Here is a 13,025-nt window from a genome sequence, read left to right as displayed (position 1 = left end):
CAAGATTGAGCCTGTCTTAGGTCATTCTGACAGGAATGCCTTCCCTACCCATTGTGAAATATGCATTATCAAAAGCAACGCACTTCTTTCTTAAGTTGGTAAGCCTCTGTGCAGAATCTTACCCGTCCTTGGCTTTCCAGTCTGTTAAATTAATAACTCTGTCTGGGGGTCCATTTTGAGTTTCAAGTCATGTACTTTGGCTTCCAACATGTTGATGTTGTTAAAGATAAGCTTCACACGATGGGCAGGAAGAAAAGTGTTTCCAGGACAACAAGGGCTAGCATGATCAAGCTATGTATGCCATTCTTGAAGCTTGACCAAAATTTAAATACTGACCTCAAGCCATTGATAATTTTATCAGCATTATCTGCAGCATCAAGGCTCAACAGGGCAAATATAATTTAATGAGGTCCAGAGGATTCATATTACCCCAAATATTTTGTGTTCTACACTGGAGTTTAGACATCCAGTTATCCTTGGATGCTCCTGGTGTAGCACGTCTTTGAGAAAACAAGACTAAGATTAATGTTTCTGGTGAAGCAGGATTCACATTGGCAGCCTTGGGCTGAACAATGATACTCAAGGGTCCGTACATGTCTCAGGGCTGCTGTCCATGCCTCAAGGAACCTGGCAGGCAATGTGACTTGTAGGGGTCTAGTATGACCTGGATGTTCCTGGTGCAACAGACCTGGTGAAGAAAGGTGGAGTGGTAGTCAGAAAATGGAACTCAGGACAGGAAGTAGCTATGGTCAGCAGCTGAAAGGAATGTGGGGTTTTCACACTTGATGGTTGAGCTCAGTGGCTGAGTAGAGGCATAGCTTGAGTCTAGTTCCTGGTCTTTCTCTTCACACCGTGGGTAAACATAGAATATAAGGAATTTCTATAGGTAAAGTACTTGGAATAATAGAATCAGGTGTTTATTTCACATAATCAAAATATTTTGAATCACCTTTATTTTTTCATTCTCAAGATATTTTTTGTTTTTATTTATTTGGTGTGTGTGTGTGTGTGTGTGTGTGTGTGTGTGTGTGTGTGTGTGTGTTTCAGTTTCTTTACAGAGAGTCTCAATATATAAAACTATTAAGGAATACCTAGGGCTCCAATCTGTTTTGAAAGGAGCTGACAGACAGATAGACAGATAGTGTCCTAATACAAACTCTTAGTAGTCTTTCCCTCATCCTTGGTGCAGCCCTACTGGAGCCCAGAGAAAAGTACACTATTGCTCACCAACTGAGCTCAATAGACACACCTGAATTTCCAAATATTTTCTTCATTGTGTGGCATATGGCATAACATTGGAACTACACAAAAGTCAGGCAAGCACCCTGTTACTGAACATTTCCATTTTAATTAATTAGTACATTTTTTTGAAGCCTTTGTGAAATGGAGTGTTTTCCCCCAAGACATTCTCAATGAGGTGTATATACAAATGTATTGTGCATAATGTGGATGTAAAAGCTGGGATCCACGAAGGCTTGAAAAAATGTGCCAAACACCAGAAACCTGAGTTTCAGCTGAGAGCTACCTGATGATCATAGTTCTGAAACCAAACTTTGGTCCTTTTTAAAGCAACATGTGCTCTTAAAATATGAATCATTGCCCTTCATCTATGTTTTCCTGGGCTTTGTGGGTTTGTTTCTTGGTCTGAAGAGTATGGAAAAGTTTATTGTGACCAATCATCCAGTAGGTTTTCAAGTTTGAAGAAAGAAGGCCTGGGAAGTTGACAGGCAGAAAAGTATAGAGGTTGTGGGAAGAGGAAGAAAGGAGGAGTATCAGAGACATAGAGGTTATTTTTATGACTTCTGTACCATGGGCCCACCTAGATGGTGATGTGTGAACCACCTTAGCTGATAACCTTATAAATCTATGAAAGGTTTTCAGTCATGACATACCTGCCATCAATGTGTACATTTTGACTATCTCCATAGGGCATTTGTTGTAGAATCCTTAAATTTACTTCATTCCACTCAGACAAAAATAATGACATCTAAACAAAGGACCCATGTTTTATTTATTCACAATTACAGTGAAGAACAAGAAGTTTACATGTCCGTGACAAAGCATCGAGTTTAACAGTCTGGGCAGAAGACAGTCAAAACTGCCAATTTGTCTTTCTGACTCCACGAGGCCTCTGTTCCCATGGTCCATCCAACAGTTCCCCATGTCAAGCTCAACCTCCAAGATCCCAGTCACCTTACACACTTATATTTCCACCTTCTGAGCAGTGTCTGAAGCCATAGTCTCTGAGAATCCTGGATCTGAGATGTGTCTGAAGCTTTCCATTTCTTCAGATCCAAAGGTTCCTTATTTGTGGATGCCTTCCTCCCTGCCAGAGCTGTAGCTATTTTGTTCCTTAACTACTGACTATTGCATATTGTTTAGAGAAAAAACTAAAACAAACATTGTGGGACACATAAAGTCATCCAGGTTGGCATAGGGTGTAGAGAAAAACATTAAAACACCTTTCTGTCTCTCACACCCTGTCTCAGGGTAGGATCAAGCTGACTAGAAACAGTACTGTGTTCTGTGTGTTCTGAGGTTTGTTAATATTATGGAGTTACACAACCATAAGCTACACATGCAAGCCATCAGAATGAAGGTCAGTTACAACTATTTTGTATAGCTAGCCAAAATATCTTCAGTCAGAGCCAAATATTGAGCAGCTCTTTTCTGTTTTTTCCTGGAATAGGTGGTTCTGTGAAATGTTCAAGGTCCAACCTTAGCTCCAGGTTGGATCCTATGATTTCAGTCTTGAGTGTCTTCAAAAAAAAATATGTGTATCTGTCTAGTATTTTTGTGTGTGCTTTTGTGGTTAATCTGGAAACCCAATATTATTTACTGCCAGCAAAGACAAAGTCTGGGCCCTAGGGCATAGACGCAGCGCTCACGACATCTAACACAGACTTCTGATGCAAAGGAGATGTTCTTGGGTTGTCTTACTGCCAGGAGTGTATCCATGAGCTCAGCACAAAGTTGGACAAATAGCTCTGTGGAGAGGGCACCCAAGTCATCGTAGCACTCCAGAGGGGCAGGGTACTGTTCCACATTCAATTTGTTCAAGTTGGCTGTGTGCCTCAAGAAGTCCTTCAGGATGGGCATGGAGAAATTATTGTTGTAGAAGTTGACTTTTGTGAGCTTGGAGCAGTGGCTGAGGGCAGGTATGAGAACAGTGAGTTGAGAGTTACTCATCCTACAACCCTTTAAGTCCAGGGACTGCAAGGTGTCTGCCAGATTTTCTAGGAGAACTTTGAGAGGCATTATATCTAAAAGCAATAAGATTATGCCTCTCATGTCCAGATGTTTGAGCTGAAAGAGCCTCTGAGAGCAGGAAAAGGAATCCAAGTCTGACTGTGAAATTTGGTAGTGAGTGATGGAGAGGGTCTCTAAGGGCTTCCTCAGGCACCTAGGGATAGAGAAGACCAAAGGGTTTGTTCTGGAACATTGTGACAGAGAGCCTGGGGGGGAGTTTACACAAAAGTATGAGGTCTGTGTCTCAAGGTAAGTTTGATTAAATAATCAAGGACATTATCTAAGGTGTTTCCTGTTGGATTCTGCTGAATTAATTTGATACTATAGTTTATCTCCTGTCCTCATTTTCAAGCAGAAAATCCTTTACTCCTTAAACTCTGTGCAATCATTCTTGTCATTTACAGAGCCACAGTATTTTTCCCTGTCCTATGCACTCTGCCTTACTTGGAATCAAGCATTTCACCCATTGGAAAATAGGCGCAGACTGGCTGGAGGCTGTTTTTACAGACCTGAGCGCATAGCTCACCTCCCCACTGTGTGGGTAACTCCTTGAGACTCCTAACTACATTCGCCCTTCTCTTTGTTTTGAATTGATTGGGTAACCTTGATTCCAGTAAGGATTACATTCCATCCTGACCAGAACCGACCTACTCTTTACCTCACTTCATTCCTCTGCTTTATAAGTGCGATTTGAGACCTTAATGCATATTACAGATAGCTTTCATATTCTGATGGGCAAGCATCATGCAACAATAAAACAAAAGGGAAATATTTACTGTGGTAGCTCATCAAGCTCGCCATCCTTGCTTACCCAAAGAGCTGCTTCATATGGTCTCTGAGAAAGCCCAAGCCCTTCATGGAGAGATGCTGGAGACCCTTGAGATTGGAGAACTGAGAAATGAACTTGTTGACATACTTCTGTTCTCTAGGACTAGTGGTCCAGCCATGCTTAAAGGTTTTGTTGTAGGTGGGTGCCAGGGACAATGTATGGAGATTTGTCATCTGCCCGAAGCAAGGAGTAAAACGTGACACTGTGTCCTCAATCCACCCTATGTTGAGCTTAAATTCCTGTATGTGCTTAGGATGGAAAACCTCCAAAATTCCTTGGATAACATAGAAAGGCAGAGCCCAGATCTTCATCTTCACACAGCAGAAATTTATATAGGCCTTTCTCTGCTGAGCCCACTGCAGTAAGCATGCTTCTTCGTCTTTCAGACAGTAATGGATGTAAAAGTCAACTACCACACTCAGACAGTCCTTCAGCGCATGTCTGGGAAGGATCGTCACTACTTGCTTCTCATCCACAGTCTCAGTTAAATAGTCACACTCCTCTTCACCAGCCCATGTGTTCCAGAAGGCATGGTTCACATTCCTCAAGTCAAGAATCTGAAGCTTTTGCCTTCTGTGTTTAAAAGACATGATGTTTTAGCAGACATGACAAGACCCTGAGTCACCTTTTCTGTGTCTTCAAATTCAGCTCTACCTCTGCCAAGGTGTATGTTTTTCAGCAGTATGTGTTGAAAACATGCACTCATGCATGAAAGGTTTCCCTGAGATGCATACATAGACCAGACCACCTTGTTTCCACTAAGATGAAGTATATTTCAACTGAGTCCCATCATCAGTGGCTGTGAGAATGCCAGGGATAGGCTCCTTCTACTGTGATGCTTTATCTAGCTACATTAAGCTCTAATTTATACTCAAGTGTACAAATAATCAATAGCTTTCAAGACCCTGTAACCTACATGAAAATATCACAGAAGCATCTGATCTACTTATAACCAAGCCAATCTCCCTTGAAATGTCTACTGTGTACTCCACTTGCTCCCTTTTCCAGTAATTGGATATTGCTTACCTGGGGTGAAACTCTCTTGTCAGTCGCATGTCTACTCCGTCTAGCACAGCCTTCAAGGTTTCCAGGTCAGGTGTCACCATCAATGCTCCCACAGGGAGACAGGGGAAAGGCCAGGCTGCCACCATTGTCTTTATGAGCATGGTCTTTCTGCCATCCAAGGCCTCTTTGAACAGTGCTGGGAAGAGTTCCCGAGGCAGCTCCTCCACAGAGGACATGGCCAAAGCCTCATCTCTGAGCAGAGCCTGCCTTGCCAACTTCAGGAGTGTGGGTGGGGTCTGAACACTCATCCTCTAATGTCAGAAGTCTCCTGGGGAAGGAATCAAAATAGAATATACTTTCGAGACAAAGTTTATAAAACCTCCTCACCATCACTTCAACCACTAAGCTTCTGAGTTACTGCTCTGACAGTATTTATAGAGACATTAATTTACATCTTGTACCTCCAATAGATAGGGATTGCCTGTAGTTGAGGTGTGATGCCACTCACCCATCTCAAAATATTTTTTTGGAACAAACAATAAACTTCAACATCTTTATTAGTAGATAGTCTTCTCTGCTCATCTAGAAAGAGTCTGTTGAAAGTTACAACACACCCCCTAAAACTTGAAAGGAAAACAAGGAGGGATGTTGTACATTTATTAGGCCAAAGGTCAAGAAGTACAAGCTAGAAGATCCAGGTTGTGTCTAATTATACAGTGTGTTGAGGTCCAGTCTAGCATACAAGATGCTGTGTTGAAATCACAAACTAAAAACCAAATAAAACTTTAACATCAGAAGTCTCCAAAACAAATAACCAGTATATTCATCAATGTAGTTATGCATCAATGTTCCCATCAGCACCATTGTAATACCTCTGACCTGGAAATGATCAAAATTTTTATCAGTAGATTTGAGGATAAATGAATATTGGGGTATTTGTAAAAAGGCATTCTAGTCAGTATTATCATAAAGTGAACACTGACACATCAGCATGGCAAATCTCAATATAATTATACTATGTGAAAAAAGCTGGGCAAAAATGGTTTCATATCCTATGATTCCATTTATATAAAGTCCTAGAAAATGCAAATCAATCTACAGTGACATTAAGTACTCTATGGTTCCATGTGAAGAAGTAGGAGGGGGCATTACCAAGAAAGAAGACATATCTGGGGATAATGGCATGTTTACTGCTGTGATTATGGGCATGGAAAGAGCAGTTCTCAAATTCATCTGAAAAGGCAAAAAAACAAAAAAAACAAAAAAAAAAACCGAAAAACAAAAACAACCCCCCAAAAACTAGAATAGTGAAAACAATTCTTAACAATAAAACAACTGCTGGACTCCCCTTCTGCCCCTCACCTGGTCCTTGTGGCTGGGGCAGACACCTAGCTGGCCTTCTCTTGTGAAGACATCATATCCTGAGACATCCTAGAGGAGCTACTGCACTCAGAGCAGATGACAAGTACACTCTCCTACTACCCTATGCCCCAGAGCTACAACTGGGAGCAGGGGGCACACAGGACCCACCAGGCACCCAAACCTTACCCCTGTGGAATACCATTCCCTTTCCACCCCTAGCCTGGTCGTTGTTAGTGGGGCAGACACCTAGCTGATTTGCTCCCATGAAGACACTATATCCTGAGATATCCTAGAGGAGCCACTGCACTCAGAGCAGCTGGAGCTCAGGATCACAGGATCACAGAGACATCTGGACCCTGAGGAGTTCTGACACAAACAAGATAACTGGAAAGATAGGCTCCAGTCAGAGATAGTGAGTGCAAGGAGCACTAGAGTTAACCAGATGGCAAAAGGCAAGCACAAGAATGTAAGCAACAGAAACCAAAGCTACTTGGCATCATCAGAACCCAGGTCTCCCACCATAGCAAGCCCTGGACACCCCATCACACCAGAAAAGCAGGATTCAAAATTAAAATCACTTCTCATGATGATGATAGAGGACTTTAAGAAGGACATAAATAACTCCCTTAAAGAAGTACAGGAGAACACAGGTAAACAGGTAGAAGCCCTTAAAGTGGAAACACAAAAATCCCTTAAAGAATTGCAAGAAAACAGAACCAAACAGGTGAAGGAATTAAACAAAACCATTCAGGATATAAGAATGGAAGTAGAAACAATAAAGAAATCTCAAAGGGAGGTTACCCTGGACATAGAAAACTTAGGAAAAAAGATTAGGAGTCATAGACGCAAGCATCACCAACATAATACAAGAGATAGAAGAGAGGATCTCAAGTGCAGAAGATATCATGGAAAACACTGACACAACTGTCATAGAAAATGAAACATGAAAAATGCTTCTAACTGAAAACATCCAGGAAATACAGGACACAATGAGAAGGCCAAACTTAAGGATAATAGTTATAGATGAGGGTGAAGATTCCCAACTTAAAGGGTCAGTAAATATCTTCAACAAAATTATAGAGGAAAACTTCCCTAACCTAAAGAAAGAGATGTCCATAAATATACAAGAAGCCTACAGAACCCCAAACAGACTAGACCAGAAAAGAAATACCTCCCGTCACATAATAATCAAAACATCAAATGTACAAAACAAAGAAAAAATACTAAATGCAGTAAGGGAAAAATGTCAAGTGACATATAAAGGCAGACGTATAAGAATTACACCAGACTTCTCACCAGAGACCATAAAAGCCAGAAGATCCTGGACTGATATCATACAGACCCTAAGAGAACACAAATGCCAGCCAGACTAGTATGCCCAGCAAAACTCTCAATATTGATGGAGAAACCAAGATATTCCATGACAAAACCAAAATTACACAATAACTTCCCACAAATCCAGCACTTCAAAGGATAATGGATGGAAAACTCCAACACAAGAAAACTACAACCTAGAAAAAGCAAGAAAGTCATCTTCCAACAATCCCAAAAGAAGATAGCTACACAAACATAATTACACATCTAATAACTAAAATAACAGTGTTGGGAGCTGACTTTTAGCAGAAAGCGGCTAGATCAACTTTGCAGCCATCTGGAACCATATACCCTGACGAAAGATTTGGTTTTCAATGGCCAACAACAGCTGAAGCACACTCTGATATCCCACATATTTTGTGTGGCTGTTTACTGCCCCCAGCTGCAAGGCACACGTGGTAGCCACGCCTGCAAGGCATGCAGTTCACGTGCTGTCCACATGCTATCCAGGCCATACATGCCTGTAAGGCGCACGTGGTATCCAAGCCTGCAAGGCGCACGGTGCACGTGCTGTCCACGCTATAGACGCCTGTAAGGCTTACGTCATATCAACACCTGCAAGGCATGTGGCAAAAGTGTATAAATACCTCAGAATTCCCTTTAATAAAGGAGACTTGGAAAGAGACTTGATCACACCCTGTCTTGTCTCCATTCTTCACGTCTCCTGCCCCTGCAGCCCCACTCTCTTGACCAGAGCACTTAGCCCAAAAGCATTGAGGGAGAGTAAAGGCCACAACATTGTGGTGCCCAAAGAGTACAGGCTGCAACAATGTGGCGTCCAACGTTGGGCTCCAGTAAGCCGGATACAGTGGAAGACACCCTGCGCTGGAGAACCGGAGCTGGCTCAATTCGGAAGTGAAACAAAGGTGATTGCATAGTAACAAAAATGGGGCAAAAAATAAGCAGAAACAGATGAAAAAGATTTTAAAGATGCAAGGAGTAAATTGCAGGCTGCTCTGAGTCAAAAGAGCCAAACAGATAGATAAAGGTTATAGTAACAAAAACGGGGCAAGAAATAAGTAAGCAGAAACAGATGAAAAAGGTTTTAAAGATGCAAGGAGTAAATTACAGGCTGCTCTGAGTCAAGAGAGCCAAACAGATAAATAAATAAAGGTTATAGTAACAAAAACGGGGCAAGAAATAAGTGAGTAAAAACAGATGAAAAAGGCTTTAAAGACACAAGGAATAAATAGAAGGCTGCTCTAGACAGAGAGCTAAGCAGAATGATAATGTTAATTGATTTAACTTTCAAAATGGGTGTGATTCTGAGTTATATAATACTTTTCTGGATAAAAACTCATGCTTATCAATTTACCTTTCCCCTCATTCCTCTTCTAAAAGTCAATGCCCATGTTCAGCTTGAAGAAGTTAATGAGGAGTCAGCGCCCCAATTCCCTGGACTTGGGGACTGAGGTGGTCAATATTAGGCTGTCTTTATCTGTATAATTGTTACTAAGCTGATACAAATTCAAAGATTTCATTGGTATAATTTCTTCTATTGAAAATCTGTGGGTACAAGGCTTAGACCTTTTACTTCTCCAACAGGGGAAGTTGTGTGTTGCCTTAAAGAGTGTTGCTTTTATACCAACTATTTAGGCATTAAGTCTCTTGTCTCTTGGGTTGATGCTGTTCAACAAACTGATGGCTTTTGTACAACAACAGATAGATGCTATTCAAATGAAACCCATACAGGTCCAATATTACAGGCTGGAAGCAGGGGACTCTTAAACCTCTGTCATCAAGACAGACGAGGATTAACCCCTAACTTACACGCTAAACTGGATAGCCAATGACGGGTAAAGGAACACTTCAAGACCCTTGCCCCTAAAATAAGGGAGACCTCACCATCTTAAGTGAGGCTGGAGTCCTTTGTTCCAACCTAGGACAGGCACGGTTTCCGTAAGTTTTCCCAGCCTTCCCTTTTGAAAAAAATTTAAAAAGGGGGACCTGTTGGGAGCCGACTTTTAGCAGAAAGCAGCTAGATTATCTTTGCAGCCATCTGGAACCATATACCCTGATAAGAGATTTGGTTTTCAATGGCCTACAACAGCTGAAGCACACTCTGATATCCCACATATTTTGTGTTGCTGTTTACTGCATGGCAGCCACGCCTGCAAGGCATGCGGTTCACGTGCTGTTCACGTGCTATCCAGGCTATATATGCCTGTAAGGCACACTTGGTATCCAAGCCTGCAAGGCACACAGTGCAAGTGCTATCCATGCTAGCCATGCCTGTAAGGCTTATGTCATATCAACACCTGCAAGGCGTGTGGATACCACAATACCTACAAGGCAAGTGGCAAAAGTGTATAAATACCTCAGAATTCCCTTCAATAAAGGAGACTTGGTAAGAGACTGAATCACACCCTGTCTTGTCTCCATTCTTTGCGACTCCTGCCCCAAGAGCCCCACTTTCTCTTGACCACAGCACTTAGCCCCAAAGCGTTGAGGCAAAAGCATTGAGGCAGAGTACGGGCTGCAACATAACAGGAAGCAACATAGATTTTCCTTAATATCTCTTAATATTAATGGACTGAATTCTCCAATAAAAAGATGTAGACTACCAGACTGGATACATAAACACAACCCAGCGTTTTGCTGCACACAGCAAACTCATCTCTGTGAAAAAGATAGAGAGTACTCAGAGTAAAAGGATAGAAAACATTCTTCCAAACAAATGGTCCCAAGAAAAAAAGCTAGAGTAGCGATTCTAATATCAAATAAAATCAATTTTCAACCAAAAGTAATCAAAAAACATAAGGAAGTACAATTCATATTCATCAAAGGAAAAATCTACCAGAATGAACTCTCAATTCTGAACATCTATGACCCAAATGCAGGGGAACAAACATACATAAAAGAAACTTTACTAAAGCTCGAAGCATACATTGCACCTCACACAATAATAGTGGGGTATTCAACACCCCACTCTCAGCTATGGACAGATCATGGAAACAGAAACTAAACAGAGACACAAGGAAACTAACAGAAGTTATAAACCGAATGGATTTTGTTGGGGACCGCACTAGCCTCACGTTGGGCGCCAAAATAATGTTGGGGACTGCACTAGCCCCAAGTTGGGGCGGCCAAAATAAATGTTGCAGCCCAGGCAAAATGTTGAGGCCCGGGCTGACCCACGTTTGGGCGGCCACTGTATCCTGGCCCAAGCTGCTGCTCCAGTCTGCAGGTCGGGCTTCAGCAAGAGCGAGGGTGACAGCAGATTCTACCTAATGTCTGAGATTCGTCTCTGATGATCCCTCTATAGTCTCTGATCTCAGTCTATATTCTCTGATCTCTGGTTCTGTCTTTTATAGTCTGACTTCTAAGCCACGCCTCTAAGTTACACCTTTAATCATGCCCTTAGGTCTTGTCTTTAACTCTGATCTCTATACTTCTAAGTATACTATTAAGTCACACACCTTTAATCTCACACACCTTTAATCTCAAGGTATCTAAACCAAGATTATCGGAGTGTTCTCAGCTGTTGTAGGCTATTGTAATTTAAATCTCATGTCAGGGTATATGGCTCAAGATGGCTGCAAAGCTGATAGCCACTTTCTGCTAAAAGTCGGCCCCCAACAGGATTTAACTGATTTCTTAGAAAACAATGGAAAACCCACATACACGAGGAAACTGAACAATGTTCCATTCAATGATGACTTGGTCAGGAAGAAATAAAGAAATTAAAGACTTTTTAGAATTTAATGAAAGTGAGGACACATCATACCAAAACATGTGGGTCTCCATGAAAGCAGTATAAAGAGGAAAACTCATAGCTCTAAGTGCCTATAAAAAGAAACTGGAGAGCATACATTAACAACTTGACAGCACACCTGAAACCTTTAGAACAAAAATAAGCAAATACACCAAGAGGAGTAGATGGCAAGAAATGATCAAACTCAGGGCTGAAATCAACCAAGTAGAAACAGAAAGAACTATATAAAATATCAACAAAACCAGGAACTGGTTCTTTGAGAAAATCAACAAGATAGATAAAACCCTTAGCCAGACTAACCAAAGTGCACAGAGACAGTACTCAAATTAATAAAATCAGAACTGAAAAGAAAGACATAACAGAAACTGTGGGAATTAAAAAAAATCAGATCCTACTACAAAGGCCTATACTCAACAAAATTGGAAAATCTGGATGAAATGGACAACTTTCTAGACAGATACCAGGTACAAAAATTAAATCAGGAGCAGATAAACCATCTAAACAGTCCCATAACCCCTAAAGAAATAGATGCAGTCATTAAAAGTCTCCCCACCAAAAAAATCCTGGACCAGATGGTTTTAGTGCAGAATTCTATAAGACCTTCAAGGAAAACCTAATACCAATTCTCTTCAAATTATTCCACAAAATAGAAACAGAAGGAACACTACCCCAGTTGTTCTATGAAGCTACAATTATGCTCATACCTAAACCTCACAAAGACCAAATATAGAAAGAGAACTTCAGACCAATCTCTCTTATGAATATTGAAGAAAAAATTTTCAATAAAATTCTTGCAAACCGAATTCAAGAACACATCAAAACAATCATCCATCATGATCAAGTAGGCTTTATCCCAGGAATGCAGGAATGGCTCAATATTCGGTAATCCATCATTGTAATCCACTACATAAACTCAAAGAAAAAAACCACATTATCATCTCACTAGATGCTGAGAAAGCATTTGACAAAATTCAACATCCCTATATGTTAAAAGTCTTGGAAAGACCAGGAATTCAAGGCCCATACCTAAACATAGTAAAAGCAATATACAGCAAGCCAATAGCCAACATCAAACTAAATGGAGAGAAACTTGAAGCAATCCCACTAAGATCAGGGACTAGACACTCTCTTATCCAGACTTGATCTTTGACAAAGAAGACAAAAATATACAATGGGAAAAAAGCATCTTCTATAAATGGAGCTGGTCTAACTGGCTGTCTGTATGTAGGAAAATAAAAATGGACCCACATTTGCCACCTTGCACAAAGCTCAAAGAAGGTCAAGTGGGTCAAGGACCTCAACATAAAACCAGATACACTGAATCTAATAGAATAGAAAGTGGGAAAGAGCCTTGAACTCATTGGCACAGGGAGGAAACTTCCTAAATAGAACTCCAATAGCTCATGCTCTAAGATCAAGAATTGATAAATGGGACCTCATGAAACTAGAAAGCTTCTGTAAGGCAAAGGACATAGTCAATTGGACAAATGG

At 41.0% G+C, this 13,025-nt stretch overlaps 1 protein-coding gene across 1 annotated transcript; it reads right to left on the bottom strand.

Moving 5' to 3' along the window:
* Window positions 1–1,981: 1,981 nt before the first annotated feature.
* LOC143439607 (PRAME family member 8-like) lies at window positions 1,982–5,395 on the bottom strand. Its single transcript, XM_076925939.1, has 3 exons — window positions 5,105–5,395; window positions 4,061–4,651; window positions 1,982–3,403 (listed from the first exon to the last, which is right to left on the bottom strand). Exons 1-3 carry the CDS (start codon window positions 5,389–5,391, stop codon window positions 2,836–2,838), a joined length of 1,446 nt encoding a protein of 481 aa, XP_076782054.1. The 5' UTR covers window positions 5,392–5,395; the 3' UTR covers window positions 1,982–2,835.
* Window positions 5,396–13,025: the final 7,630 nt, after the last annotated feature.

Source organism: Arvicanthis niloticus, chromosome 27 (assembly GCF_011762505.2).
Source record: "Arvicanthis niloticus isolate mArvNil1 chromosome 27, mArvNil1.pat.X, whole genome shotgun sequence".
Classification (NCBI taxonomy): domain Eukaryota; kingdom Metazoa; phylum Chordata; class Mammalia; order Rodentia; family Muridae; genus Arvicanthis; species Arvicanthis niloticus.
Note: the sequence above shows the minus strand (reverse complement) of the source record. Positions and strands in the feature narration are given on the sequence as shown.